Source organism: Salvia hispanica, chromosome 6 (genome assembly GCF_029641045.1).
Source record: "Salvia hispanica isolate PSC_SH4W2 chromosome 6, Shi_PSC_v1, whole genome shotgun sequence".
NCBI lineage: Eukaryota > Viridiplantae > Streptophyta > Magnoliopsida > Lamiales > Lamiaceae > Salvia > Salvia hispanica.
This window is the reverse complement of record NC_142697.1, coordinates 28,492,986-28,520,177: the sequence shown is the minus strand read 5'-3', so window position 1 is coordinate 28,520,177 and position 27,192 is coordinate 28,492,986. Positions and strand designations below refer to the sequence as shown.

Below are 27,192 nucleotides of genomic sequence, written 5' to 3'. Positions count from 1 at the left end.
TACTGATTTATTTATAATTTAATAATATTATTACAAAAAATCTCTCTAGATTCTAGAAGCCTTATCTCCAAAGTTGGCTTTACTAGGGCCTCATCGCACTTTGGAGTTTCCCAAATTAGTGGGCTCACTTTCAGAATAGGCTTTAAAAGCCCAATAAATGATTCAGTTTTCTTTCTGAATTCTGAAATAAATATTTAAATAAATGAACAAAATATAAAAATAGCTCACTCTGATGCAAAAGGATATGACCAAATGCAACATAATCTTTAAGTAATCCAAACTGAATTTAGACAGAAAAAACCATAGATACACACATTCATATTCTCATAGTATCAATAACTTTGGTATTACTTTCTAAGATAAGCTGCTGGATGAAATGATGATGAGGGTACTGATGAAGATGGGCCAGCAGTTTATGGTAATGAAATAGTAACCAAAGTGCTGCTCTTTTTCACAAACTTTTCAGCAATCATCGATTTCCATCATATACGTTCGGTGTTTATTTACATTTCTAACTTGCCTGAAACAAACAAATAGGTGATCTTCTGTTGCAACTTGCATAGATTTCTGTAGCTTCAAAACTTGTTGTGAAAGCAGCCCTGCACTCGTTCGACGTATGGAGCAGACACATGGTAGAATCAGTCATTCGTAATGGACTATATTGAATCAAAAATGGTGTATTAATACATGAAAAAGATTTGGTGAACTCAAGATATCTTGATTTCCTATTCTCATAAATGGGAGCAGCCAGCCATGTTTGCATACAGAGTTTTCCCTTGGCATTTATAGGTCAAGATCAGCCCGTCAGTCCTTTGGTCGAACGTTTTACTCCTCCTGCCAGAGAATTTAGGACAAGATGTAGTAATTTTGGTAACATACAATACTAGTAATTGCATAGAAGAGTAAGGAAATGTGAAGATAGAAGAGCAAATCTTGAAACAGAGTGTTCTTTTCACTAAGCATTTGGAAGCTTCTTCTCCCACATCAATGTTAAATAGAACAAGTTTATAAAACACTTGAAAAATCTATTTTTTTTTATGATGCAAATATATTCAGAAAAATGAGAGTTGAGAAAAATTGAATTAGCACTTATAGCATACATAAAAGTATGATTCCTTGGCCTGTTTGAAGAGTACAAACTTGACAGAAAAAAAATTCAATTTATGTTCTATTCTAGCAAAAAACATGTAATCTAAAACCATCAATAATAAATAAATAAATGAGGTGCATTTCCAATAGATTTTTACCTAACAAACCTCACAAGATTGCACCACTTTGCCTTTTCCATCCCCCTTTTGCCTCTTTGAAGCCTCTTTTCATCACTCACTCAGTCTTCCACGCGTACAGAAAGTAGCACGTCTCCACGGTCTTTGAGTATCCCCTCGCGGAGTAGTACATGCTGGGGCCACTGCAGTCGCTCCCATCGCCCTGACTGTCACCATCGCCATTACCGTCCCCCTCGCCCCCGGGCTTGAAGATGAAGAGGCCATGATCCACCCCAGGCGGGCAGAACAGCCACGCGTATACGTCCCACAAGACCTGCACCGTATGCTTGTTCACCACCACAGTCTGGTTTCCCCTGAATTTCCACTGCAAATTCCTAATGTGTATCAACACAATCCCATCTATGCTAATCCACATCTCCGGATCCTTATCCCCAGCGGTCGAGCTCTCCACCACCACGTCGTGCTCCTTGCTCTCGTCGAACCTCAGCCTCGTGGAGAAGGACTTCTTGCCAAACACATGCTCCTCTTTGTAATACATCAGTGCTTCCACCGACGAAGGCCGAGCTTTGGTCGCCTTATGCGCCTTCTTCTCCATGTCACCGAGCAACAGCACGAGTTCCTCCTCGAAGACCAGCGCAACGTAGAAGTCTTTGCTCGGCTCGGGGCCGGAGAATTTGGCTGATCGTAAATCCCAGTAGAGCTCGAGCTGATTCTCATCGACCATGAAAGTTTTGCTGCCTTTTCTTGACCAAAAATACCAAGGTTTAAGCTCGAGCTTGCACGAGCAAACTCGATCACGCTCCACGCTTTCCACAGAGATGGAGAGTGAGTTCGCGATGAGGTTCTTGCTCCACACAGCAGTCACATTGCGCCAGTAGCCGGCGATGTGTGTCTGGTACACGCAACTCACGGTGCACTGCGGGATTTTATGATCGTCTAATCTCGCCGGAGACTGATGCGAAGAGGCAATCGATGGCGCCCTTGAAGAGCTTCCGATGCTAGCCATCCCTTTTCCTTCCGACAATGAATAAAGATTGCAAATTTAGATCAGGGAAATGTTGGGAGAAGATGAATTTCACTTTTGGGCAATTCTTCAAACAGGTGGCGAATGTGTTTTAACTTGGGGGAATCTGATTTGCGCTGGATCGGACACACTGTTGGAATCCACAGAGTTTATGGAATTCCAACAGGTTGATAGAAATTAAGAAAAATTCATGGAAATTTCATCTGGGAATTTTTTTTGATTAATTCCTCTTTTGTTTTTTATTTTTCTTCTGAGGAAAACAACAAGACAAGTTTTGGAAAAAAATTAAATCTGTGGAGGAAAAACATTTTTGTGATGGTAAGAGGTTCTCCTGAAATGAAGGTCTAGAAATAGAATTGGAAAGATTTCTTCAGCCTCTAGATTTTCTATAAAAGCTTATGCAATTATTTCATATCAATAACTCAATTGAATGAGTTAAATATGTTGAGTAATGAGTATGTCAATTTAATCTATTTTTTCAGTGGCAATAGCTCCAAAGACTATTGAATTAGTGGATTTTAATAGAGTTTTTTAGCAGCAATAACTCAAAATTTAGTAGAGTATATACCGAATTAGTGGATTTTTCAACCCGCTAAACTCACTTGAATCATCCATAAAATTGCCAAGCAAAATATAGCCTCAATATCATTAACTAGTCAAACATTAATTAGTCAAATATTAGTGGTAATAAATTTATCTCTTTTAATCTATCTAGTTGATAAATTCCAACATAGAATTCCCTTTCACTATATATATTCAAAGATCTTGTTTGATCAATCAAACATGTTGAATTCCGTGTCGAGTAGGTTAGCTCATTAATTATTTTATCCTTCTATAGAAGAAAATTAGTAACACTCTCTCCGTATTAAGAAAATAGAAACATTTGAAATGGTGCGAGTTAGTGGATCGTGGGATATATATATTCTAAAACTTTCTGATTCTAAAGTTTTCCATTTTTAAGAAACGATCCAAAATAGAAGAAGTAGTTATTTTTAAAAAAACGGAGGGAGTAATTTATTATCTATTGATGACTTAAATCATTTCAGTTACATAAAAATTTACTCCCTCCGTCCTTTTAAAGTAAAGGTGTTTCATTTTGGACACTCATTACAGAAAAATAATAGTAATAAATATTTAAAATAAAGATATATTAATAAAGTAATAGAAAGAATAACGTAGACAAAACACTCATTTTTTTAAATATATAGATATAGATAAATTATAATAGTGTATCATATAGGAGTGGCAAATCGTACGTGTCGGGTCGTTATCGTGTCGACACGATAACGACACGAACACGATAACAACAAACACGAACACGACCCGTTAAGAAAACCTCAAACACGAACACGAACACGACCCGCTACCCTCAGACACGAACACGACACGAACATGACACGAACCCATTAGCGACACGAACCGTTTCGGGTCAACACGACACGAACCTATTAATGACACGAAAATAAGTATTGAAAAATGAAATAATAAGAATAATAATATTAAAATATTATGTGTTAATAAGAATAATAATATTAAAATATTATGTGTTAACGGATAACACGAACATGGCACGAACACGCATTGTTAGCGGATAACACGAACCCGACACGAACACGACACGACACGGAATTTTCGTGTTCTCAATGGGTCGACCCGATAAGGACACAAACACGATAAGCTCTGACCCAAACTTATTAATTTCGTGCCGATTCGTGTCGTGTTATCATATCGTGTCAAAAATTGTCAGCCCTAGTATCATAATTATAAGTCGTAAATTGGGTTTTATGTTGATATAGACTTTAAAGACCAAACTCTTTAGCCCAAGGGTTAAAATGGACTTTGAACACTATGGGTTGGCCCATTATTCAGCCCAAATGGTGCAGTTAAATTTGGGCTTTTACTTTTCCGGGCAGTCATTGCAACCATGGCAGCAACGCCGATGATTCCACCGCCGGGAGATGGAGGCGCGGTTCCACCAACTATGGCTGCGCCGCCGCCTCCGGGAACAGACATGACCAGCATTTGCTTTCGCGATCAGCTGTGGCTCAACACGTATCCGCTCGATCGAAACCTAGTTTTCGATTACTTCGCCCTCTCCCCCTTCTACGATTACTCGTGCAATAATGAGCAGCTTCGGATCCGCGCGATTCACCCCCTCGACATCTCCCACCTCTCGTAAGTGCGAATTTCGATTTACACTCCAGTAGTTTTGAGGTGCTTCGTTTTAAGTGATTGGGGGAAAATGAGATTCAGATAGTTTGATTGCAATTTTTTAGGATTGGAGCTGAAAATTGAATCTATATCTAGTTTTGGTATTTAGGATTTGCAGAGACAGTTTTTCATTGCGTAATTTGTCTCGGTCTGTTTGAAATTGAGCTTAATTATATTTAAAAAAATGTAATTTGCCTCGTTTCTGTTTTATGATTCAGCTTGATTGACAAAAATGTAGGTTTCAGGTGGAGTTTGATGTTTAACTATTGAATATTTTCTGCATGAAGGAAGATGACAGGAATAGAATTTATGTTGAGTGAAGTATTGGAGCCTCATTTATTTGTTTTTAAAAAACAAAAGAGGGATGGACCTGAGAAAGTGACACCTATGCTGACTTACTATGTCTTGGATGGATCGGTATACCAGGCGCCTCAGCTTTGCAACGTATTCGCATCTCGAGTTGTTAGTATTCCTTCACCTGTTATGTTTTGCTATGCTTTAAATAGTGATGCGTGTCTATTTCATTGTTTCAGCATCAGACTGTTTATGCTATTGTTGAATGATTTGGCAGTCTAGGATTTTGGTAAAATTTGGTTGAAATTTCATATGCGCAGTGGCCTTTTTTGCAAGCTCACCTGTTTTTCAGTGTATACCACCATATCTTCGTCCCGCCACTCCTTTTGGATCATTATTTATTTTTTGTTTTCCAAATTCTGTCTTTGTATTGTTGGGATTTCAAATTTTATAAGTTCAAGAGAATAGGAAGATACTGGATGTTGGTCTATGTTATTTTGAGTATTTGGTGCTTCTTTCTTCACTAAAATTAATCTCTTTCAAGATCCCGTTTTGGTGGGACTGTGACCTGTGTGTGGTAAACTTGAGATGCTATGTAATAGCTTGTGTATTGTTAGGCTTTCAGGTATTTCATTGTCTAATGCAGAACTATGTTCAACCAGGGACGTGCGCTGTACCATATATCCAAGGCATTTAATACTGCAGCGTCAAAGTTAGAGAAAATTGGATATGGTACCTTCTGATTTTAATTCATTTGACAAAAAATGCTGTAATCCAATAACTGCTGCAATGAAAAACATACTGCAAAACGGCATCTTCAAACTAATCTGCTATATCTGTTCTGCCTTGCATTTTATTTAGAACGATTTCCTCTTCACTTTTGATCTACACATGATGAGGCATAAAAGCACCTTAAGCATGTCAGATCCTCCGGTTCTACCAGTTTATGATTTTTAAGCAGGAGAACTGATACTTGATAGAGGAAAATAAAGAAGATTTAGTACTTCATATTTTAACCTGTAGACACTCCAACTAGTTGAAAGCTCAGGCTTGCATAAATAGAGGAAGCTTGTGAATCACACTCTATCTTTTGGTTGCTAAATTTGTTTATTGACATCTTAGTTCTTGGTTCTTAAGAGTGTTGCATTAATTTTTGCCTTCCCTGAATCAGTTGATGCTGAAAATGAGAGTGCAAGCTCGGAACCTAAAGTTCCTAAAGAGACCATTAACTTCAAGGAACTTAAGCGTGTAGACCATATTCTTGCTTCACTGCAACGCAAGGTAAACTGCCATCTTGCTTTACTGGCATGATGTCAACATTTTTATGTTCTTATAACAAAAGTGAGTGTAAAGTGAAAACATCATAATCTCGAACAGAGGATATGGCAATTGGTGATCTTGCATGCAAGTGATGCAACCTTAGTTAATGTGGCGCTGCCTCTCTCGTTGAAACTAGCTGTTTTCTAAGCACTTAGCCATTTCCATCTGTGAGGCATATTGCATATCAACCAAGTTATACTTGTAAAGTTAATTTGTTCTGGAATTATCGCTAACAGTATTATACTACTTCTCAGCTCCCTCCCGCTCCGCCACCGCCACCTTTTCCCGAGGGTTATGCCCCTCCCACTGCTGATGGGGAGAAAAGCTCCGATGCCCAACAGGAACAGTTGGCGGCTGTTGATCCAATCATCGATCAAGGCCCATCCAAAAGAATGAAAGTATAACAAGAGATCTGCATTTGTTCTATTTAGAGAGCAGAGCACTAGCAGCCAGCAAATCTTTAGGAACTAACCTTGTTGCAACTGGGAGCGTCTTTACACTTCCAGTACTGGCCAGTTTCTAACTCGCGATAAACAGGTATAGCCGATGCTGACACCTGATATGGTTTGTCTCTATGTTCTTTGTGGTATATTGTAACATAGACAGGTATAGTCATTGCATTTAAACCGGGTTTCTCATTCCTTACAGTTGGTGTTTATGGAATGGAATATATGCTTGATTTAGGTCCCTTGTCTAAATTAGATCCTTATAGAACTTAATACTTGTTTGCGACATTTATGCTTTCGTTTTCATTGTAATCACTGTACTATAAGCAATTGTAGACGAGTACCTATGATCTCAAAGTCTGGCTGCTAACACTTTAATAAGTACTATGTTCCTATTTATTGGGGGAGTAGCCTATGGATATCCTATGTCAGTAAGTATTACTATGATGTTCAAAAAAAGTTATGAATCATCTTCGCACCAATTTCCTTGGGAAAAAAATCATTATGTATATAGTACTGTCAATTACTCCATTTGTCCCATTTTATTTGAATCGTAGTATTAAAGTTTGGGTATTACCATATTACTTGAATCATTTTCATTTATAGCAAATACAAACACATTTAATCATTTTTATTTTATTCATTTTCTTTACTTTACTCTAACTCTGTCTATTATATTATCTTATCTTAATTTTATAAACACAATTTTTTTTCTTAAATCTCATGCCAAAAAAAAAACCCGTATGTAGTTTCGTATACTACTCCTAGTTGATAAATGTAATAAGCAATTGCAAACGAGTATAACAATCATGGAAACACATTTTATTGGTAAAACAATGGATACAAGAGGACACAATTTATTGATACATATATAGTGAGGGAAAAAACCAACTTAGAAGAAGTTGATGAAAAAAACCCTCGGGTTTGTGTTCTCAGATAGCTTGAATTGACTCGATCACCAATTTGAAACCATATAAATTGGTGGCAGTGTAGAGACCATCAATTCCTTCAGACTCAACATCAACAGGTGGTGATCCAATTGGGGCGTTGTAGACACTGTCCACCTGAGTATACTTGAAGGGAATATTGCAGGTACCTCTTTTCCCGACATAGCTTATCACAACACTGCTCTTCGCCGGTACCACAATCGAACCCTTACCCGTAACCGTCCTGGTCATTGAGTTCACAGCGTTCCACTGCAGCTCCGCATTTATCTTAGCAGCCGTCTCATCAATGGAACCGTCTGGGCCGACAAAGGGAAGCGCCGCGTTGAAGAATGTGGGCACCCCCGTTTCCAGCGTGTAGCTATGGGCGAAGGAGTATTCCTTCGTGTCCTGATACGTGTACGAGAGCGAAAAGGTTACATCCACGTCCTGGCTGTTGACCACCGTGGACGACCATCCTGTGTGAGGTGTCTCGTCAAATACGCGCCCGTACTCGTTCTGGTATATGACATTATTCACCAAACTCTTCGTCACCAATTCCTCCACCTGTTCGCAAATTTTAAAAAAAATACTATTAAGTATATATATAACGAAGAAATTGAAAATAACAAAATAGTAGTAGTATAATTAAATATACTATTCCTTTAGTCTCCAGTAATAAAATGTGAATAAAATGAGTAAGTAAAATGCGAAGTCTAAAATGAAGTGTGACAATTAATAACACCTGCAACTCGGCTTCTTTGGTGGGAGAGGACTGCTCGGTGCCGATGCTTCCATTAGCGAGGTTGTTGGTGACGCGACGCTGGCAGAATTTGCCGTCGGCTGCACGAAGCGCGATGGTGTTTGCGTTGATTTTGATAGGCCAGAAGAGAGTGTTGGGGACGGTTACACTTGTGGTGTTGCCGAATATCCAGCCGGAGTTGGCGAGACTCCACAGCACGCTCCAGTGGATGGATGTCAGGCGGACATGGCCGTCGGGCACCTCCGATGCCTGGTGGCGCGAAAGGCTGTCATTCGGGACATCGGAAGAGAGCTGGAAGTAGTTGTTGCCCCAAGTGAAGGCCTTAAGGTATTTCCCGTTATCTCCGATGAAGGCGAGGTTGCCGCGGACGGGAAGCCGGACTAATGAATCAAAATCGACTGCAGAGAGATAGCCTCGAGTGGTGCTGGTTAAGTCGAATTCGACGAAGAAGAGGAAGCTTGCAACGTCTATCACGAGGCGGCCTCCGCTCTGAGCGTGAATCAAGTAGAAGACGTCGCCGTCAACCTTAATTGGCTCGAATAGTGTGCAGAAAGGGTCAGACAAGTCTTCCTGGGGTTTGGTGGAGACGGCCGCCATGGCCCAGCTCCCGTCGGATGTCCGGTGCATGTACCGGTTGGTGTACGAGAATCGGAGGTTAACGTACTTGCTGTCGGTCTTGGCCTGTTCTACTTCGATCCGAGCCTTCGTGCTGAAAACGCTCTCTTCTCCGAGGGCTATGGCGCCATTGTCGTCCTTGCGGTAAATGTGGCCTCTGTCTTTGAAGTCCTGTGACTTGATCGCAATCGCCTTTGGAAGCGCCCAAACTCCCATTCTTAACGTTGTTTCCTGAAAAAGATACATGCACGAGTTTTAATATATCGCCTTTGGAAGTGCCCAAATAGGCATACTTGCAGCCTGAAGTAAACCGACATGAGAAAAAGAAAAAACGAAGATAACACCACATTTTACAAATACATGTAGTACATAAAAGTAGGATCCATATTCCACTAACTTTTTTTACTACTTTATTTCACATAGTCAAGATTAATATCCATAGTGAAATATGGTTTAATGCATAAAATATCAAAGGAATACTATCCTATAACTATGACTTACCGAAAAGCAAAGAGAAAGATGAGGAGAATGAGGGTTTATAGGAGAAGGAGATATGATTTTGGTGTGATGAGAAGCCTTCTTCTCAGCCCTATTTATAGATGAGCTAGCTACGAAATATCTCTGTGTAAATGACTCTATAGCCCTTCTAAATTTTAGCTCATCTACTTTCACGTGTTAATATGATTTCCTCAAATTTCATCCAAAAGAAATATATAGAACATATTTATAATACTCCTTATATATTTCAAGGTGTAAACATGTTTCAATCGTGCATTCATCAATATTGCTTTCAGTCCAGGGCATGCAAAGCTAGTATTTCCTAATTCTTTTATTATTAATAATATATTGTTGGAAATAGCAAAGTATAAAATATACTCAAGCGCTAATACACACAAACAAGCTAAAGAAACCCTAAAACCATTCTTAAAATGCAAAAGAACAATATAATTATCCTAGTTTGAAGTCTCTATATGTTTTGGTTTTAACTTTTTCTGTCTTTGCCGGTAAGAGTTTCTTTGTGTGTTCCTCTTTTGTTGAACTTCTTCTCACCTTGTTTTGGGTTTGTCATTTTGTACTCATAAAAAAAAGATTCAAAGTAATACTTGTTAGGAAAGAATGTATTTATGAACGTAATAATGATATTAGGGTGAAAAACTTCATAGACACAAACCATTTACATTACGATATTAGTACATGAACTAATATAAACCTCTTTTGTCCTTTTTTATTTTGGAACTATATTTATCCCCATGCCTTGTTGCTAATGGTAGGTGAAGGTTATATATAGAAACATGAAGAACGTGAAATTTGCATATTAATATTCTATAAATAAATACCACATTGTGATTTTAAATTTTGAACCATACATTGTTATTTTATTTTATTTTTCAATTTTTTCAATTTTTGAAGATATATTCAATTTATTGTGGATAGTGGAAATTGCGAAATCAAACACGTAAAAAATAATTGGGCTAAAATAGCATACAATGATTTTTTCGTGTCTTGAAATAAAATCCTTTCTCATTTCGTAATGTGCTGCGGTCCAGCATCACGTGATGTGGTACTGAAAATTTAATTAAATAATATTTCCGTTATTTTTTTAATATAATAAAATTTCTACTTTTGCCAACACTCACATATAAATTATTATCCAAATTTGCTAGCATCTTTGGATAGTTATAGATAAGGGCCACGTCTTTGTGTGAATATTTGATGGCCCAATCCAGAAGGCCCATGCCGTGCAAGCCCAACAAATTAGTTATACCACAATCTAGCCCGACCTGACCCGGGCCGCAACAAATTAGTTATAAATGTGTTTGAGGAGGTAAAAAAACTAGTAATAGTAGTATATTTTAGTATTATAAGTTGTTAGCATTTAATACAATTTGATTTATTTTATTAGAATATTTTTGTGTATCTCAAATATTATAAATATATGTGGATTGTAATTAATAATAAAGAAAAATTAAATATTTTTATAAAATATTTTAACGCGACCCTTATTTTGATATACGTATATAGTACATTATTAATGGCAGCATCCATTTAAATAAAAGGATAAATACCAATTAGTAGGAAAGAAAGAGCTAGAGAGACTATTGGTTTCGTGTATTAATATGATAATATCCATCTTCAGTCGAATTTCGTTAAATTTCATACTATATGCATGACAAAGTGGATAAGAATCGATGACGTTGATACATGTTATAAATTAGTTGAATTCACGTTCTTCATGTTTTTATTCAATTCATCTATTGAAATGGACATGGCATGGACCATGGAGTGCAATAAAAGAGGTCCGAAGATAGATGCCAATGATGCTAAAAAAAGTTATAAAATCTTAATGTAAAATGTTTGTATCTCATTATCTATTTTCATAGAGCCATTCGCTAACTTTAGACCACGATAATTCAAATAAAATAATTTAGTACCTTTTTTTTATATTTTTGTGAAATTTCCTAATCCAATTTCAAGTCAAACCTACTCGGGTTAAGGGCCAATCGAGCTTGGGTTAATCGAGTTAAACTTGTATATCAGGCCAGCCTAATCCAAAATCTATGGGTTTTGGACTAGACCAACAAATTGGGCGCTTGATTCCTTAGAGTTGGTGTCTATGGAATATATGCTTGATTTAGGTCTCTTGTCTAAATTAGATCCTTATAGCATCCGCAATGGTCGGCTAGCGACCGGCTAGCCGATTCTTCGCGCTGGCCGATCGGCTAGCCGAACCATTGCAATCGGCCAGCGCAAAATCGGCGAGCGGATCGGCGTGGGCTCGCCGATCGCTCGTCGCTGGCCGAAACGCTAGCCGATCGGCTAGCCGCCATTGTGGAGGCCCGATCGGCCAGCGATCGGCCAGCGCCGATTTTCGATTTTTTTTTTTTTTTAAAATCATATATAAACGCGATTTTCGTTTCATTTTCATTTGCACCACTTGTTTTAACGAGTTTTCTCTCTCTCTAACTTTCTGTTCAAGAGCATCATCGAGTGATGGATCACAACAACGAGTCCAGTCCGGCGACGAGCGGCTCTCAGACTCCCACAGTACCCGTGGGATCTGGATAGGGGCAGATGGGCCCGGGATTTAACATCCCTTGGAATCAGATGATGGGGATGATGGCTGGTGCGCCGAGGGGGGGGGGGCGATGGGGGGGAACCAGGGGGGTATGCCGGGGGGTATGCCGTGGGGGATGCCGGGCGGCGGGCAGTCAGCGCCCGGGTGGGGGGGTATGCCCCAGATGCAGCAGCAGATGATGTTGCAGCAGATGATGGGGATGATGTGGCAGGGGGGGATGCCGGGGGGGATGCTGCACGGCATGTATCCCGGGATGCCGGGGGGGGGGGGGGGGTGCAGGGGTCACCGGGAGGGGACGCGGTATATCGGCCCTCGCTTGATTTTTTGACGGCTTCGTCTCACACGTCGACCCCGGTGGAGACGCAGTTCTCTGGCGATGACCTTCTGTCATTGCATGATATGGGGATCGATCTCGGGGACGATGATACTCCCGTTCGAGCGACGCCGGCCGCGCCGAGGAAGAAGACGAGGGGGAAGGGGAAGGGCAAGGCGGTCGGCGAGTCATCGCAGCCCACTGCCACCGGCCGGAGGAAGTGGACGGAGGATGAGTACGCCGCGGTGGCCAAGGGGTGGTTGGAGGTGTGCGACGATCCACTGGTTGCGAACAACCAGCGGGTCGTCAACATGTGGGCGAAGATCAGGGCTGCCTATAAGAACCACTGCCCGCACGGGAAGGACTTCAGCAACGAGGAGGTCCGGAAGGGGTGGGAGCGCATCAGGGCCGCAGTGGGCCGTTTTGCGAATTTGTACGCCAACGCCCTCCGTCAGCTCAAAAGTGGGCAGACTGAGGACGATGCCCGGAGGATAGCCGCGAGTCAGTTCCCCTTGGAGGGGAAGTATAAGGAGTTCACCTTCTGGGAGTGCTTCTTGTTGCTGAAGGGCTCGGAGAAGTTCCGGGCGGGGTGCGACGCTGGGTGGCCGAAGAAGCAGCGACTTAACTATAGCGGCGACTACAGCGGTAGCAGCGGCGGATCCCACGACCTCCCCCCGGATGCTGAGGAGTTTCCATCCCCTCCTTCATTTACTGGTCGCCCCCGCCCGGTTGGACAGAAGCGGGCGCAGCGGGCTGCGAGGGGCGGATCCCCCCTATCGCCCCGCGAGGTCCAGTCCTCCGCCCTCCCAGCCGCCCCACTCGAGTACACTCTCCATTCGCGTAACCAAACGCGGGCTCAGATGTTACAGGTCTTCCGAGAGTGGAAGAACGCCACTGACCCCACGGAGAAGAGGATTCTTTTCGAGATGCTCGAGAGCATGCGTGCTGATTTAGAGATCGCGACGAGGAGGCTGGGGGTTTCCGACGTGGGCTCAGATACCACGGGTGGCGGCAGCGGCGGCGGCGACGGCGGCGGCCACGAGGAGGGCGACGGCGACGGCGATGAGGAGTAGAGAGTGGCGGGGCTCGGGTGTTGAAGCCCTTTTTTTTAAAAAAAAAATCATGTACTTTTTTTTTAAAATCTTTGTACTTTTTTTTAATGGAATGGATTATTTTTCCCGTATATGTGTCGTAAATTTAATTCCGTATATCGCAATTTTAATTCCGTAAATGTAGTATATTTTGAATTGTTTTTATTGCGGCTGGCTTATGGCTGGCCTAAATCTGACGTGGCAGGTGGTTTTTTTAGTGTTGCTGACGTGGCAGAGGAGAGAATGGCTGGCCTATGGCTGGCCTATTAACCATTGCGGATGCTCTTATAGAACTTCATGCTTGTTTGCTACATTTATGCTTTCATTTTCATTGTAATCGTTGTACTATAAGCAATTGTAGACGAGTACGTACGATCTCGAAAACACACAAAAATTAATTAAAAAAGAGTACTTTTATTGATAAATCGATGGATACAAGAAGAGAACACAATTTATTGATACATGAGGGAAAAAACCAACTTAGAAAAAGTTGATGAAAAAAACCCTCGGCTTTGTGTTCTCATATAGGCTGAGTTTTCTCAACAACAAATCGGAAATCATAGCAATTGGTGGCAGTGTAAATACCATCTATGCCTTCAGACACATCAAGCATTGGCATCACATATGGGGGGAACGTCATCACATTGTCGACCTGACTGTAGTAGAATGGAATATTGCAGGTGGCTCGTGTTCCGACATAGCTAACCTCAACTCTACTCTTTGCGGGCACCCGAACCGACCCCCTGGCCGTCACCACCGTGGTGATTGCTTTGGAAGCGTTCCACTGCAGCGGCGCTGTTATCTTATAAGATGTTTGGTCAATGGAGCCTTCTTTTCCAATGAATGGCAGCGCAGCGTCGATGACAGCGGGAACCCCCGTGTGGAGGGTGAAGCTTCGGGCGAAGGTGTAGTCCCTTGAGTCCTGGTAGATGAATGAGACCGCCATGCTTGCTTCCTCGTCGCTTTCGTTGACCATCGTCGTTGACCATGCCAGGTAAGGTGCCTCGTTGTATATGCGTGTGTACTCGGTCTGGTATCTGACGTTGTGTATTGAACTCATCAACACCAGTTCATGCACCTGTTGGTAAATGAACAAATAAAAGTATAATGAATATTTCATGTAAAAATTTTTTGAACTATACTATTTCTTCTATGACGAAGTGATTTAAGATGAAACATATAGAAATTCTAATATGGTATCAAAGCAGATTATCAACAAAGACTAAAATTTTAAATTTAGTCTAGTTAGATGGAGGACCGACCCAACTCAATTTATAAAAGTTACCCCTCCAAAATTCACATTGAAAAGTTTGAGGAAGGGTATTTATCAAATGAACAAAATAAAATAAGATAATTGTTGTTAAAATCACGAAATTTGATCAAATTCTGTACAGTTCAACAAACAGTGAAAATGGAATACTCCCTCCGTCCCACAAAGATAGTCCCACTTTGACCAGGCACGGGTTTTAAGAAATGTAATGAAAAGTGAGTTGAAAAAGTTGGTGGGATGTGGATCCTACTTTTAAAGTATTAGTTTTATAATAAAATGTGAGTAGGAATGAGTTGGTGGAATATGAGCTCCACTACCAAAAATGGTAAAAGTGAAATGGGACAAACTTTGTGGGACAGACGGAAATGGAAAAATGTGACAATCTTTATGGGACAGAGGGAATATAAATAAGGAAGTTTTCAGAAAAAATATCAATTGTCTCGTACTTATATGAAACGACGTATTTGGTGAGTATAGCCAATGATGTCGTTTTATTTACGTACAAGACAATTGAAAATAGTTTAAACTTTCTGATTTAAATGGCTATCAATACCTGCAACTCGGCTTCTCTCGTCGGAGAGGGAGCCACCGCGCCGAGACTTCCCGTCATCAAGCCATTCGTGACACGCCGCTGGCAGAACTTTCCGTTGGCGGCCCGAAGCGCGACGGTCCCATCATCAATCTTGACAGGCCAAAAGAGAGTGTCAGCGTCCTTCTCATCCTTGTTGTCCGCCAACACCCAGTCTTCACCGGCGTCGAGCCTCCACAGCGTGTTCCAGTGGATAGAAGTCAGCCGGACATGGCCATCGGGCATCTGCGCCACCTGGTGCCGCGAAAGCGTGTCGTTCGGAACGTCAGACGAGAACCGGAGGTAGTTGTTGTTCAAGTGGTTGAAGGCCTTTAGGTATTTCCCGTTGTCTCCGATGAAAGCGACGTTGACACGTGTCGGAAGCCGGACTAATTCGTCGAAATCGACTGCGCAGAGATAGCCTTGATCGGGGCTGGTTAAGTCGAATTCGACGTAGAAGAGGAGGCTTGCACTGTCTACCACGAGGCGGCCTCCGCTCTGAGCGTGGATCAAGTAGAAGACGTCGTCGTTGTCGTTGTCGTTGTCGTCGACTTTTATTGGCTCGAATAATGTGCAATTAGGGTCGGATGTGTCTTCTTGGGGTTTCGTGGAGATGGCCGCCATGGCCCAGCTCCCGTCGGATGTGCGGTGCATGTAGCGGTTGGTGTACGAAAATCGGAGGTTAACGTACTTGTTGTCGGTCTTGGCTTGTTCAACTTCGATCCGAGCCTTCGTGCTGAAAACGTCCGCTTCTCCGAGGGCTACTGCACCGTTGTCGTCCTTGCGGTAAATGTGGCCTCTATCTTTGAAGTCTTGTGACTTGATCGCAATCGCCTTTGGAAGCGCCCAAACTGTCATTCTTAACGTTGTTTCCTGAAAGTACAGACACAAATTTTAAGAAATGTGAGTTGAAAATGCTAGTAAATGGGTTAATATAATACTAAAAGAGAAATAAGACTTTTATTGACGCACATATTAAACTTACTGAAAAGCGAAGGGATGAAATAAGTAGAAGCTATAAGGGTTTAGGAGATGGAGTAATGATTTTGGTGTGGTGAGAAGGCTTCTTCTCAACTCTATTTATAGATAACTTACTTAACTAGGGTTTGCTTCTACAAAATTGAGTAATCTTTCACGTGTTTGGTTTTGTCAAATTACATCCACAATAAATTGAATGTATAAATTAACTATAACTACAAGCATTTTTCACATTCTTGAGATCTAGACATGTTTCAATTGTGCATTCATTGGAGGAAGAGAGAGAGAGGTGATGAAAACAAGTTGTCTTAATGTTACTTTTGTTCTTATTGGAAGTCTGCCGATTTTTATATATATTAATAATATCTGTTCGTGTTTACGTTTATGATTGACACATGAATAATATCTTCAATATATATTTAATATTTTATGAATATATAAAATTCATTAATTTTGATACTTAATTTTTAGGTCCATAAATTTGTTGGACTAGTCCATAGCCCATTAAGATTTTGGGTTAGGCTAGCCTGATACAAGTTTAACTCAATTAATCCACGCTCGATTCACACTTAACCCGAGTAGGTTTTAAATTGGATTAGGAAATTACACAAAAATATATAAAAATACTAAATTTATTTTATTTGAATTATCGTGGTCTAAAATTAATAAGGAATGAATGGTTCTATGAAAAAAGATAATGAGTTACAAACATTTTACATTAAGATTTTTTTAACTTTTTTTAGCATCATTTGGCATCTATCTTAGGACCTCTTTTATTGCACTCCATGCCATGTCAATTTCAATAGATGAATTGAATAAAAACATGAAGAACGTGAATTCTACTAATTTAAAACATGTATCCGGCCACGTCATCGATTCTTATCCACTTTGTCATGTACGAAATTTAAAGAAATTCGACTCTAGAGTATTACTCAAATTTTTTTTTCTAACCATGCTTTTCTAAATTAGATTTCAGATATTCAAACTGCGTTCTTGAAAACATTGAAGGGACTCGATGTTCATTCTTCAAGAGGATTGTTCATTAATAAATGCTTCATCCATGATTTTATTTTTAAATTGGACAATTGGCAATTAGGCACACCCACTCTGCAAAATATGGTAAATTAATTTTCTCAATTCTCTTATATATATGGCTTAGTTACCCGAAATCAAATTTTTTTATTTTATTTATGGATCTAATTTTAAATAATAAAATTAAGGTATTAAAAGAAATTATCATATTTAACAATGAAAATGTATGTGCATCATATCATATTTATAGGTCTGAATCTTTGTTCTCCCAAAAACATGCCGATAGTGTAAATGTTCTTATATCTTATTCAACACACCATTAATAACTTATATGAAAACGCTAACCACTTTCTTGATCTTATCATAGTAGATTAAAATCAGTGACTTTTTAATGCATTTTCTATACAACTAAAACCATTAAATAAATGTATACCGACGTCATAATGTTACATTGACTTGAATTTATGTAACTTTAATTTTATCTTATACACTATATTTAATAGCACTATCCCCATCCAAACACTATTGCTGAATTTAAAACTTGGAGATGATCATGATATTCAAACGTCATACTTTTCCAAATCAAAAAATTAAAGAAAGATTCAAACTAGTAGAGAAAAATTCAAACTTTCTCCATTATTATAATCTTCTTGAACTCCTTAAATAAAAGGGATTGCTCCATGTTTAATTGAACATCTCTCAAAAATGGGTAAAAGGTGCGTGATCATAGCAACTATTTTGGCCATCATCTTTGTGTTGTCTCTTACCTCGATGTGTGATGCAACTCGATTGATTTATCAAGGTATATTATTGTTAATAGTCTTAACTAGTACTATCAATAATAGGTATCTTTGTATTATTCTTCATTTATTTTTACTTTTTTTTAATCTCCAAAATTACATTAATACTATATGATGCAGAATTTGGTGCTAAGTTGGAAAAATGCGGCCCTTGTTTCTGCTGCCAACCGAATAGTCCACCGTGCTGCCTCTGCGCCTGCCCCGTGCCGCCGTGAAAAGCCACAGTTTCAGGCTAGATTTTGCTGTTAAATATTGAATAAGTTGAAGATGTAAGAAATTTGAAAGATATTTGGTCTGTGGTCTCATGTGTATTTCAGTACTTAGATTGATAAATAAGCTTATAAACAATCACTTCTTGTTATGGCCAAGTGAATTAAGACAAAGGTAAATACTCCCTCCGTTTCACAAATAAAAAAGTTATCGGTCCTAGTAAATACTCCCTCCGTCCCAAGGAAGATGACCCCTTTCTTGGGCGGCACGAGATTTTATACAATTTTATTTTGTGTGTTAAATGGAGAGAGTAAAGTAAGAGAGATGGGATAAAGTAGAGATCAAGGGGTTTCCATTTTAAGTAATGAGTCATCTTGGTTGGGACAAGCTAAAAAGGAAAGTGGGTTATCTTTAATGGGACGGAGGGAGTATGTTAAATAGCTGCACGAGCACAACCACCCCAACTCAACAAAGCGAACCAAGAACCGAAGTTAGCGTGGATGCAATCATTGGCGGACCCACATGTAAAGGGGGAAGGGCTTTAGCACCTAATGAATCTAATTTTTCAATATTTTTCTATCATAAAATTTTACTAAAATTTATTCATATTTTGAGCATATTGGTATATAAAAGCCCCTAATAATAATTTAAATTGCATGAAAATTTATTTTTACATAAAATTTTGAAAATTTGTCACCTACTCATGTTTATTTATGCGTCCGCCCATTGATGCAGTTAATCACACAACAATGGCTCAAAGGCTAGACCTAAAGAAAATAGTAGTAGCATCCTTTAGAAAATGACGTAATGCTAGCTGACATTTTATTTTATTTTTAAATTTTGTTATCAATTAATAATTTTATTTTACATTGACCAGTTCTGCCAATATTTGAAAACGTACGTAGTCAAACTATCATGATAATAAAGTATAATTAATAATTAATTAATTTTCTTTCTTTTTAACTAATTTGTTGGGCTTGGGCGGCATGGGCCTTCGGGATTGGGCTATAAAATATTCACACAAAGACGTGTCCCTTACCTATAACTAACCAAAGATGCAAGCAAATTTGGATAATAATTTATATGGGAGTGTTGGCAAAAGTAGAAATTTTATTATATTAAAAAAATAACGGAAATATTATTGAATTAAAATTTCAGTACCACATCACGTGATGCTGGACCGCAGCACATTACGACAATGAGAAAGGATTTTATTTCGAGACATGAAAAAATCATTGTATGCTATTTTAGCCCAACTATTTTTACGTGTTTCATTTCGCAATTTCCACTATCCACAATAAATTGAATATATCTTCAAAAATCGAAAAAATTTAAAAATAAAATAAAATAACAATATATGGTTCAAAATTTAAAATCACACAGTGGTATTTATTTATAGAATCTTAAAATGCATATTTCATGTTCTTCATGATGTTTATATATATATTATATACCCTTCACCTATCATTAGCAACAAGGCACGGGGATAAATATAGTTCCAAAATAAAAAGGACAAAGGAGGTTTATATTTGTTCATATACTAATATCTTAATGTAAATGGTTTTTATCTATGAAATTTTTCACTCTAATCTCATTATCTACGTTCATAAATGCATTCTTTCCTACAAGAAGTATTCCTTTGAATTTTTTTAATGAGTACAAAACGCACAAACCCAAAACAAGGTGAGCAGAAGTTCACCAAAAGAGGAAGATGACACATCAGCAAGACCCTCGAATACAGATGCCCAAGGTTTAAGGTTCGGACGGTTAACCGCAAAAACATAACCGGCGCGCGGTTTACGGTTTTCAAACCGGAACCGTGAGATTTAAATGAAACCGAAACCGCCACTTTGGGAACATTGGGCCGGTTTAGGTTCCAAAATTCCGAAACCATTAGGAAACCGCAAAAAACTGCCAAAAATCGTGAAACTGAACCGAAACCGCACAAAACCGCAAAAAATCGGCGGTTCGAAACAGAACTGCACTGCAGAAAACTGCCGGTTTTGAACAGAAACCGGAACCGGAACCGCAAAATACAGGGTTAATTCTATTTTTGTTCTAGGCTACAATAGCCATTCCATCTTAATACTGCGTTTTTTTTAGCTTCCCAGTTTGGGAAAGACGCATGAGGATCATGCGTCTTTCGTTAATGAAACACATCAGGGTTACGCGTTTTAACTAAAGACACATAACAATCATGCGTCTATCAATTTTTAAATTTTTTTTTAAAAGCCGCATGACGCACATGCGTCTTTACTTTGAATTTAGACACCCCCCCCCCCCAGAACTCAGACGCAGAACGCTCAGCAGGGGAAAAACGGCAGCGGCGATTCTTGGCGATTTCAGGCGATTTCCGGCGACTTCTTCCAATTTTTCGTTTTATTTTGGTAAGTTTTCTTCAATCCTTCAACATTCTTCACTTATTGGTCGGTTATTGGCTTTTTTGTTTTGGTTTTAGGTGATTTTGTAAATTAGGGTTTTTGATTAAATTGTTCAATTAGGCTGATAATTTGATGTTTTGTTAATTGTAACGGGTGTTTGTTGATGATATGCAAGCAATTGATTCTATATGTTTGTGAAATTTATCCAATTATTGAAGTTGTGAAATTCATCGAATTAGTGAAGAATGATTGTTGAATCTTGAGATTTTTGTTAAGTCTTTTGTCTCCAATTTATGGACGAAATTCAGAAATTAATGTGAGAAATTCATCTTACATTGGGTTGTTAAATTGGGTGGATTCTTAATTTATTTGTGGGATAGGCCCCTAACCATCATTAGGCCCCTAACCATTATGCCTTCAGTTGCATAGTATGAGATAAAAGTTCTACTAAAGTTTGTCTATTATTGGAGCAACTGTATTAAACAGGCACACTAGAATGATATCTTGTAGTTATTGTTTTGTGAATTATTTGTTTGTAATTATTGTTTTGTGAAAATCTTGTAGGATTAGATGGCAACTTCAAGTTCTAGAGGGCAATTGTTATATGGACCTGAAGATCCGTCAGTACTATATCTTCAGAAACAACACATATCAAATAAACTACTGACGGAAGGCACATCACATATTTTCAAAGTTCGCCGGACGGAAAGTAAGACATGGGATGTGGATATTCATGCCAATGTGAGGCATTGGCTTAACATGTTTGGTTTTGGAGGCGTGATCGAATGTGGGAAGTCGATGAAGGTTGACAACGAGCTTATAACTGCTTTGATTGAGCGTTGGAGGCCGGAGACACATACTTTCCATCTACCGGTTGGAGAGGCGACAGTCAGAAGATGTGCAAGTCCTGTGGGGCTTGAGAGCGGACGGTCGTGTTTTCACAGGCCGTGACCATCATACCAGATATGATGATTGGCCCAGCAAGTGCCGAGATTTGTTGGGATGGATACCCGATGCAGCATCAGTGACAAAGCAAGGCGGTATGCTGATGACCGCTCTGATCAACCAAATAAGGATACCTTTGGGTGATGACCTACCTCCTTATGTCTACATCCAAAGGGCACGTATCCATGCCTTAATCTTGTTAGGAGGATTGATTCTACCAGACACTACTGGGTGTAAGGTTCCTTTCATGTGGCTAAATGCATTTGAGGATCAAGACGATGTGATAAATATTAGTTGGGGAAGTGCAGCTTTATCGTACTTGTATCATTATCTGTGCGAGGCTTCCATGGACAAGAGAAAAGAGTTGTATCATTAATTTGCGTTTGCATTGCTGTTTTTTTTTTAGTTTGTGTGGACACCATATGTGGATCGCATATTGCCAGACTACTGCAATGATGTGAATGAGTGCTATATGTGCGACACTTATTTGGTATGTTGGTCGTATGTCGAGGCGCATGAGGCTGGACGAGTGCGCAAACAATTTAATCGATACCAGGGGATTCCTCAATCCATAGATAGGATGCTCAAAAACGCCGATCATTTGGGTAAAAATAATCGGCGTGGTAAGAAGGGTACTGATTGGGAATTAACCCGCAAAATACACTTAAGGTTCGGTTCCGGTTCGAGATTTTCTAGAACCGGAACCGGTGATTCCGGAATCTTGGGCATGTCTACCATCAAACAACAAAAAGGAACGCAAACAATGAAAAAGTTAAAAACAAAACATAGCGAGCTCTAGCTACTGATCAACAAAACATAGCAATTACATAGACTTCAAACTTGGATTATTATTGTTCTTTTGCATTTTAATTTTTATGTGTGGTTTTAGGGTCTCTTTATAAATTGTTTATGTGTATTTGTGCTAATATTTTATACTATGATATTTCCAACAATATATTTCTACTATTATTAATAAAAGAATTAGAAAATGCTAGCTATGCATGCCCTGGACTGAAAGCAATATTGATTACTGCACAATTGAAACATGTTTAAACATTGAAATATGGAAACTATATATTTGTACATGCTATTATTTAAATTTATGTTCTATTTCTTGTGGATGAAATTTGAGGAAACCATATTAACACGTGAAAGTATATGAGATAAAATATTGAAGGGCTATAGAGTCATTTATACGTAGATATTTAGTAGTACTAGCTAGCTCATCTATAAATAGGGTTGAGAAGAAGGCTTCTCATCACACCAAAATCATATCTTCTCCTATAAACCCTTCTTGTACTCATCTTTCTCTTTGCTTTTCGGTAAGTCATAGTTATAGGAAAGTAATATTTCTTTGATATTATATGCATTAAACCCTATTTCACTATGGATATTAATCACTGTGGAACGTGAATCCTACTTTTATATACTTTTTGTATTTGTAAAATATGGTGTTATCTTCATTAAGTTAAAAAAACTTATTTTTTCCATGTTCGTTCACTTCAGACTGCAAGTATGGTGGCTACTTGGGCGCTTCCAAAGGCTATTGCGATCAAGTCACTGGATTTCAAAGACATAGGCCATATTTACCGCCTTGACGAAAACGGTGGGGTAGCTCTCGGAGAAGAGAGCGTTTACAGCACAAGGGCTCGGATCGAAGTCGAGCAAGCAAAGATCGACAGCAAGTACGTTAACCTCCGATTCTCGTACACCAACCGGTACATGCACCGGAGACCGGACGGGATATGGGTCGCTGCCGTCTCCACCACCCCCGTGGAAGACTTATCCGACCCTTTGTGCACATTATTCGAGCCCATAAAAGTCGACGACAACGACGACGACGACGATGTGTTCTACTTGATTCACGCTCAGAGCGGAGGCCGCCTCGTGACTTCTCTTACCGCAAGACTTTCCTTCTACATCGAATTCAACTTAAGCAGCACCACTCAAGGCTATCTCCGCGCCGTCGATTTCGACTCATTAGTCCGCCTTCCCGTTCGCGGCAACCTCGCCTTCATCGGAGATAACGGGAAATACCTCAAGGCCTTCACTTGGGGCAACAACTACTTCCAGCTCTCATCCGACGTCCCGAACGACAGCCTTTCACGCCACCAGGTGACGGAGGTGCCCGACGGCCATGTCCGCCTGACATCCATCCACTGGAGCGTGCTGTGGAGTCTGGCCAACTCCGGCTGGATATTCGGCAACACCACGGATGCAACCAACCCCAACACTCTCTTCTGGCCTGTCAAAATCAACGCAAACACCATCGCCCTTCGTGCAGCGGATGGCAAATTCTGCCAGCGTCGCGTCACCAGCAACCTCGCTAATGGAAGCATTGGCACCGAGGAGACCACTCCCACCAAAGAAGCCGAGTTGAAGGTGTTATTTAATAACCGTCACACTTCATTTTAGATTTTACTAACTCATTTTATTCGCATTTTATTACTGGGGACTAAAGGAATAGTATATTTAATTATACTCCTATTTTGTTGTTTTCAATTTTTTGTTTGTTTTCAGTTTTCTATTTACACTGATGTTTCTTCGTTATATATATACTTAGTATTTTTTAAATTTGCCAACAGGTGGAGGAATTGGTGACGAAGAGTTTGGTGAATAACGTCAGATACCAGGACGAGTACGGGCGCGTATTTGACGAGACAGCTCACAAGGGATGGTCGTCCACGGTGGTCAACAGCCAGGCCGAGGATGTAACCTTTTCGCTCTCGTTCACGTATGAGGACACGAAGGAATACACCTTCGCTCATAGCTATACGCTGGAAACGGGGGTGCCCACAGTCTTTGACGCGGCGCTTCCCTTCGTTGGCCCAGACGGCTCCATCGATGAGGCGGCTGCTAAGATAAATGCGGAGCTGCAGTGGAACGCTGTGAACTCAATGACCAGGACGGTTACGGGTAAGGGTTCGATTGTGGTACCGGCGAAGAGCAGTGTTGTGATAAGCTATGTCGGGAAAAGAGGTACCTGCAATATTCCCTTCAAGTATACTCAGGTGGACAGTGTCTACAACGCCCCAATTGGATCAACACCTGTTGAAGTTGAGTCTGAAGGAATTGATGGTCTTTACACTGCCACCAATTTGTATGATTTCAAATTGGTGATCGAGTCAATTCAAGCTATCTGAGAACACAGCCTGAGGGTTTTTTTCATCAACTTCTTCTAAGTTGGTTTTTTCCCTCACTATATATATATGTATGTATCAATAAATTGTGTTCTCTTGTATCCATCGTTTTATCAATAAAATGTGTTTCCATGATTGTTATACTCGTTTGCAATTGCTTATAGTACTGAATTATTACATTTATCAACTACTCCTGTCTCCTAATCTACAAAACCGTATTACTTTCAGTTTTTCTTTTAAGGCACGAGATATAAGAAAATTGTGTCTATAAAATTAGTAAGAGAATATAGTAGACAGAATTACATAAAATATATAGAGTAAAGTAAGTGAATGAATAATATAAAAATTATTAAATGTGTTTATATTTGTGATAAATGAAATGATTCAAGTAATATGGTAATACCCAAACTGTGCGAAGATTCATAACCGACGATGAACGATAACGAACAATTAGTTGACCGGTGTAGGGTTATAAGGGTTTGTACTAATAAAAAGAAGGAAAGTAGACATAGGTTGAGAGAATTCTATTACTCTCTTATTCATTTTTTAAGAATACATAATTTCTTAGTATTTATATGGGGTTGTGATAAAGCGGAGGCTCCGAGGTTCGTACATAGTTCGATGCAACTAAAGATAGAATAGAATCTATCAATCATTAGATTGTGTAATAGGAGTACTATATTTAGGTGTAACGACCCATTATTTAGTTGATGACTGGGCCAATAAGAATTTTGGACTGAGTGAGAATCATAATTTAACTCATGACCCAGTTGAGTCCTTTATTGTATAAGCCTTAATTAAGAGTCCAGTGGTTATCGACACATGTCAACCAAGCAATATATCAAGTTATGCTATCCAATCTCCATATTATTGATTATTTGATAATGTCTAGGATATTTGAAAAGAATAATTAGGAGTTTTCTCATTAGAGGCGGAACAGTCAGTACAACTACAAAAAATTTGACCGCCTAATCATCACAAAATAAATTAAGAAAAAAAAATATTTTTGACCACCGCAGCGGTCATGACGGCTCACAATCAGCCGCCGCACGACCGCCGCTCCGCCTCGTCCACCGCCGTGGCGCCCTCCGTCCCTGCAATAGACCGCTGCGGCGGCGGTCCCACTGTGAACACGGATAGAGTAGTGTAATATTTTGGCCACACGTACATAATTAATATTAATCAATTTTAATTATTTTTAGTTTTAGCGAAATAAATATAATTAACCTTAATTATCAATTTGACATATTATATTGGACATAAAAAACAACTAAAATTATCTCGGATATAATATTGTACACAAACAAACACATAAAATCCAACATTAGTTAGTCCTAGACCAGTGGCGGACTTACATGGGAGTATGGGGGTGCATTGGAACCCCCACCAATCTGATTTATATATAATATACTTATACAATAATAATTGTTTCAACGTTTAGCTTAGTTGGTTTCAAAGTTCGGTTTGTGCCCTTGCGATTAGGGGATCCCTCCCAGCTCTGCGGTAGGTGACTTTTTCTCATCTCTATTTTCACAATTTGTTGGTTTTAAATCCTTTACATTAGTGCATTTTGTGTCTCATACGAATAGCTTTGTTTATTTTGTTTCACATTACCAATTTTATAAGATAACTTTTGTTATTTTCTTATCTATGTATTTATAATCTATATGAATAAAAAATAGAAATTATTTAGCCCATAAAAATTATATATCATAAAAATATAATAATAGTAAGTACTAAATTTGATTTTAAAGTTGTGTTTTTATTTTTAAAAATTGTTCTTCAATTATTTCGACACAGTCACTGTTAGGGTATGTATCTTTAATTTATATTGTTCACTCTCAAATTATTTATTTCTCATTATCAACACTTCTATCGGCTCTATATTATTCATGTCGGGATTTGCCGTCATTAACCCTAAAAATATGCAATAACTGTCGACAGTAGTTCGGACCCCTCAGTATAAAAATCATAGGTCTGCCACTGTCCTAGACAATACTCATTTTACTCCATCCTATATTGTATCTCACCACTATTTAATCTATTGAACGAACACCATCCAAGAGGATTATTCATTAATAAATAATACTTCATTCATGATTTTATTTTTAGATTGGGCGATTGACAAGGTACTAAAAACTTTGCAAAAACTTGTGTTTTGACACTTTGGGCGATTTTATTTTTAGATTGGGCGATTGACACTTTGCAAAATATGGTAAATTAATTTTCTCTATTATATATATATGGCTTTGTCACCCGAAATAAAAACTTGTGTTTTGACTTATGGAATTAATTTTACATAATGAAATTAAGGTACTAAAATAAATGATATCTAACAATGAAAATGTATGTGCTTCATATCATATTATAGGTCTAAACTATGTGCTGCATAGTTTTTATGCTTAATTTCCAATTTGCAAAAATGCCAAGTAAATTTGGATTAGAATTCACATGAGAGTGTCGGCAAAAGTAGAAATTTTATTACTCCCTCTGTCCCGCTTAAGATGATACGTTTTATTTTTTAGTTTGTCCCAACCAAGATGACACATTTCCTTTTTTGGAAACT

General features: G+C 39.1%; 5 protein-coding genes and 1 long non-coding RNA gene across 8 annotated transcripts; 3 read left to right on the top strand and 3 right to left on the bottom strand.

The window, feature by feature from the left end:
- Positions 1-212: 212 nt before the first annotated feature.
- LOC125204834 (uncharacterized) lies at positions 213-2,666 on the bottom strand. Its single transcript, XM_048103574.2, has 2 exons — positions 1,248-2,666; positions 213-834 (listed from the first exon to the last, which is right to left on the bottom strand). Exon 1 carries the CDS (start codon positions 2,230-2,232, stop codon positions 1,324-1,326), a length of 909 nt encoding a protein of 302 aa, XP_047959531.1. The 5' UTR covers positions 2,233-2,666; the 3' UTR covers positions 213-834; positions 1,248-1,323.
- A 1,482-nt stretch (positions 2,667-4,148) lies between these two features.
- Positions 4,149-6,920, top strand: LOC125204201 (mediator of RNA polymerase II transcription subunit 6). 2 transcript variants are annotated; one of them, XM_089061789.1, is made up of 5 exons: positions 4,149-4,425; positions 4,749-4,923; positions 5,418-5,487; positions 5,927-6,036; positions 6,133-6,287. In XM_089061789.1, exons 1-5 carry the CDS (start codon positions 4,175-4,177, stop codon positions 6,220-6,222), a joined length of 696 nt encoding a protein of 231 aa, XP_088917915.1. In that variant the 5' UTR covers positions 4,149-4,174; the 3' UTR covers positions 6,223-6,287. The 2 variants fall into 2 exon arrangements, with proteins under 2 accessions (XP_088917915.1, XP_047958732.1); XM_048102775.2 differs by lacking the exon at positions 6,133-6,287 and adding an exon at positions 6,330-6,920 and having other exon boundaries at positions 4,156-4,425.
- A 400-nt stretch (positions 6,921-7,320) lies between these two features.
- On the bottom strand, positions 7,321-9,467 carry LOC125204195 (uncharacterized). Its single transcript, XM_048102769.2, has 3 exons — positions 9,324-9,467; positions 8,190-9,053; positions 7,321-8,011 (listed from the first exon to the last, which is right to left on the bottom strand). The coding sequence occupies exons 2-3, from the start codon at positions 9,036-9,038 to the stop codon at positions 7,454-7,456; spliced, it is 1,407 nt and encodes a 468-aa protein (XP_047958726.1). The 5' UTR covers positions 9,039-9,053; positions 9,324-9,467; the 3' UTR covers positions 7,321-7,453.
- A 4,229-nt stretch (positions 9,468-13,696) lies between these two features.
- Positions 13,697-16,257, bottom strand: LOC148923490 (uncharacterized). 2 transcript variants are annotated; one of them, XM_089060135.1, is made up of 3 exons: positions 16,126-16,257; positions 15,126-16,013; positions 13,697-14,380 (listed from the first exon to the last, which is right to left on the bottom strand). In XM_089060135.1, exons 2-3 carry the CDS (start codon positions 15,996-15,998, stop codon positions 13,823-13,825), a joined length of 1,431 nt encoding a protein of 476 aa, XP_088916261.1. In that variant the 5' UTR covers positions 15,999-16,013; positions 16,126-16,257; the 3' UTR covers positions 13,697-13,822. The 2 variants fall into 2 exon arrangements, with proteins under 2 accessions (XP_088916261.1, XP_088916262.1); XM_089060136.1 differs by having other exon boundaries at positions 16,113-16,190.
- A 1,511-nt stretch (positions 16,258-17,768) lies between these two features.
- LOC148923489 (uncharacterized) lies at positions 17,769-18,311 on the top strand. The gene is made up of 2 exons (XR_016132344.1): positions 17,769-17,952; positions 18,071-18,311. It is a non-coding gene; the product is annotated as an uncharacterized LOC148923489 (long non-coding RNA).
- Positions 18,312-22,728: 4,417 nt separating this feature from the next.
- On the top strand, positions 22,729-24,769 carry LOC125204656 (uncharacterized). Its single transcript, XM_048103362.2, has 3 exons — positions 22,729-22,808; positions 22,993-23,868; positions 24,072-24,769. The coding sequence occupies exons 2-3, from the start codon at positions 23,002-23,004 to the stop codon at positions 24,627-24,629; spliced, it is 1,425 nt and encodes a 474-aa protein (XP_047959319.2). The 5' UTR covers positions 22,729-22,808; positions 22,993-23,001; the 3' UTR covers positions 24,630-24,769.
- Positions 24,770-27,192: the final 2,423 nt, after the last annotated feature.

Coding starts and splice junctions, on each gene's coding strand:
- LOC148923490 (XM_089060135.1), bottom strand. CDS start 15,998: ATGACAGTTTGGGCGCTTCCAAAGGCGATTGCGATCAAGTCACAAGAC. Junction 14,381..15,125: donor CGAGAGAAGCCGAGTTGCAG/GTATTGATAGCC, acceptor ATTTACCAACAG/GTGCATGAACTGGTGTTGAT.
- LOC125204834 (XM_048103574.2), bottom strand. CDS start 2,232: ATGGCTAGCATCGGAAGCTCTTCAAGGGCGCCATCGATTGCCTCTTCG.
- LOC125204201 (XM_048102775.2), top strand. CDS start 4,175: ATGGCAGCAACGCCGATGATTCCACCGCCGGGAGATGGAGGCGCGGTT. Junction 4,924..5,417: donor ACGTATTCGCATCTCGAGTT/GTTAGTATTCCT, acceptor ATGTTCAACCAG/GGACGTGCGCTGTACCATAT. Junction 5,488..5,926: donor GTTAGAGAAAATTGGATATG/GTACCTTCTGAT, acceptor TCCCTGAATCAG/TTGATGCTGAAAATGAGAGT.
- LOC125204195 (XM_048102769.2), bottom strand. CDS start 9,038: ATGGGAGTTTGGGCGCTTCCAAAGGCGATTGCGATCAAGTCACAGGAC. Junction 8,012..8,189: donor CCAAAGAAGCCGAGTTGCAG/GTGTTATTAATT, acceptor ATTTGCGAACAG/GTGGAGGAATTGGTGACGAA.
- LOC125204656 (XM_048103362.2), top strand. CDS start 23,002: ATGGTGGCTACTTGGGCGCTTCCAAAGGCTATTGCGATCAAGTCACTG. Junction 23,869..24,071: donor CCAAAGAAGCCGAGTTGAAG/GTGTTATTTAAT, acceptor ATTTGCCAACAG/GTGGAGGAATTGGTGACGAA.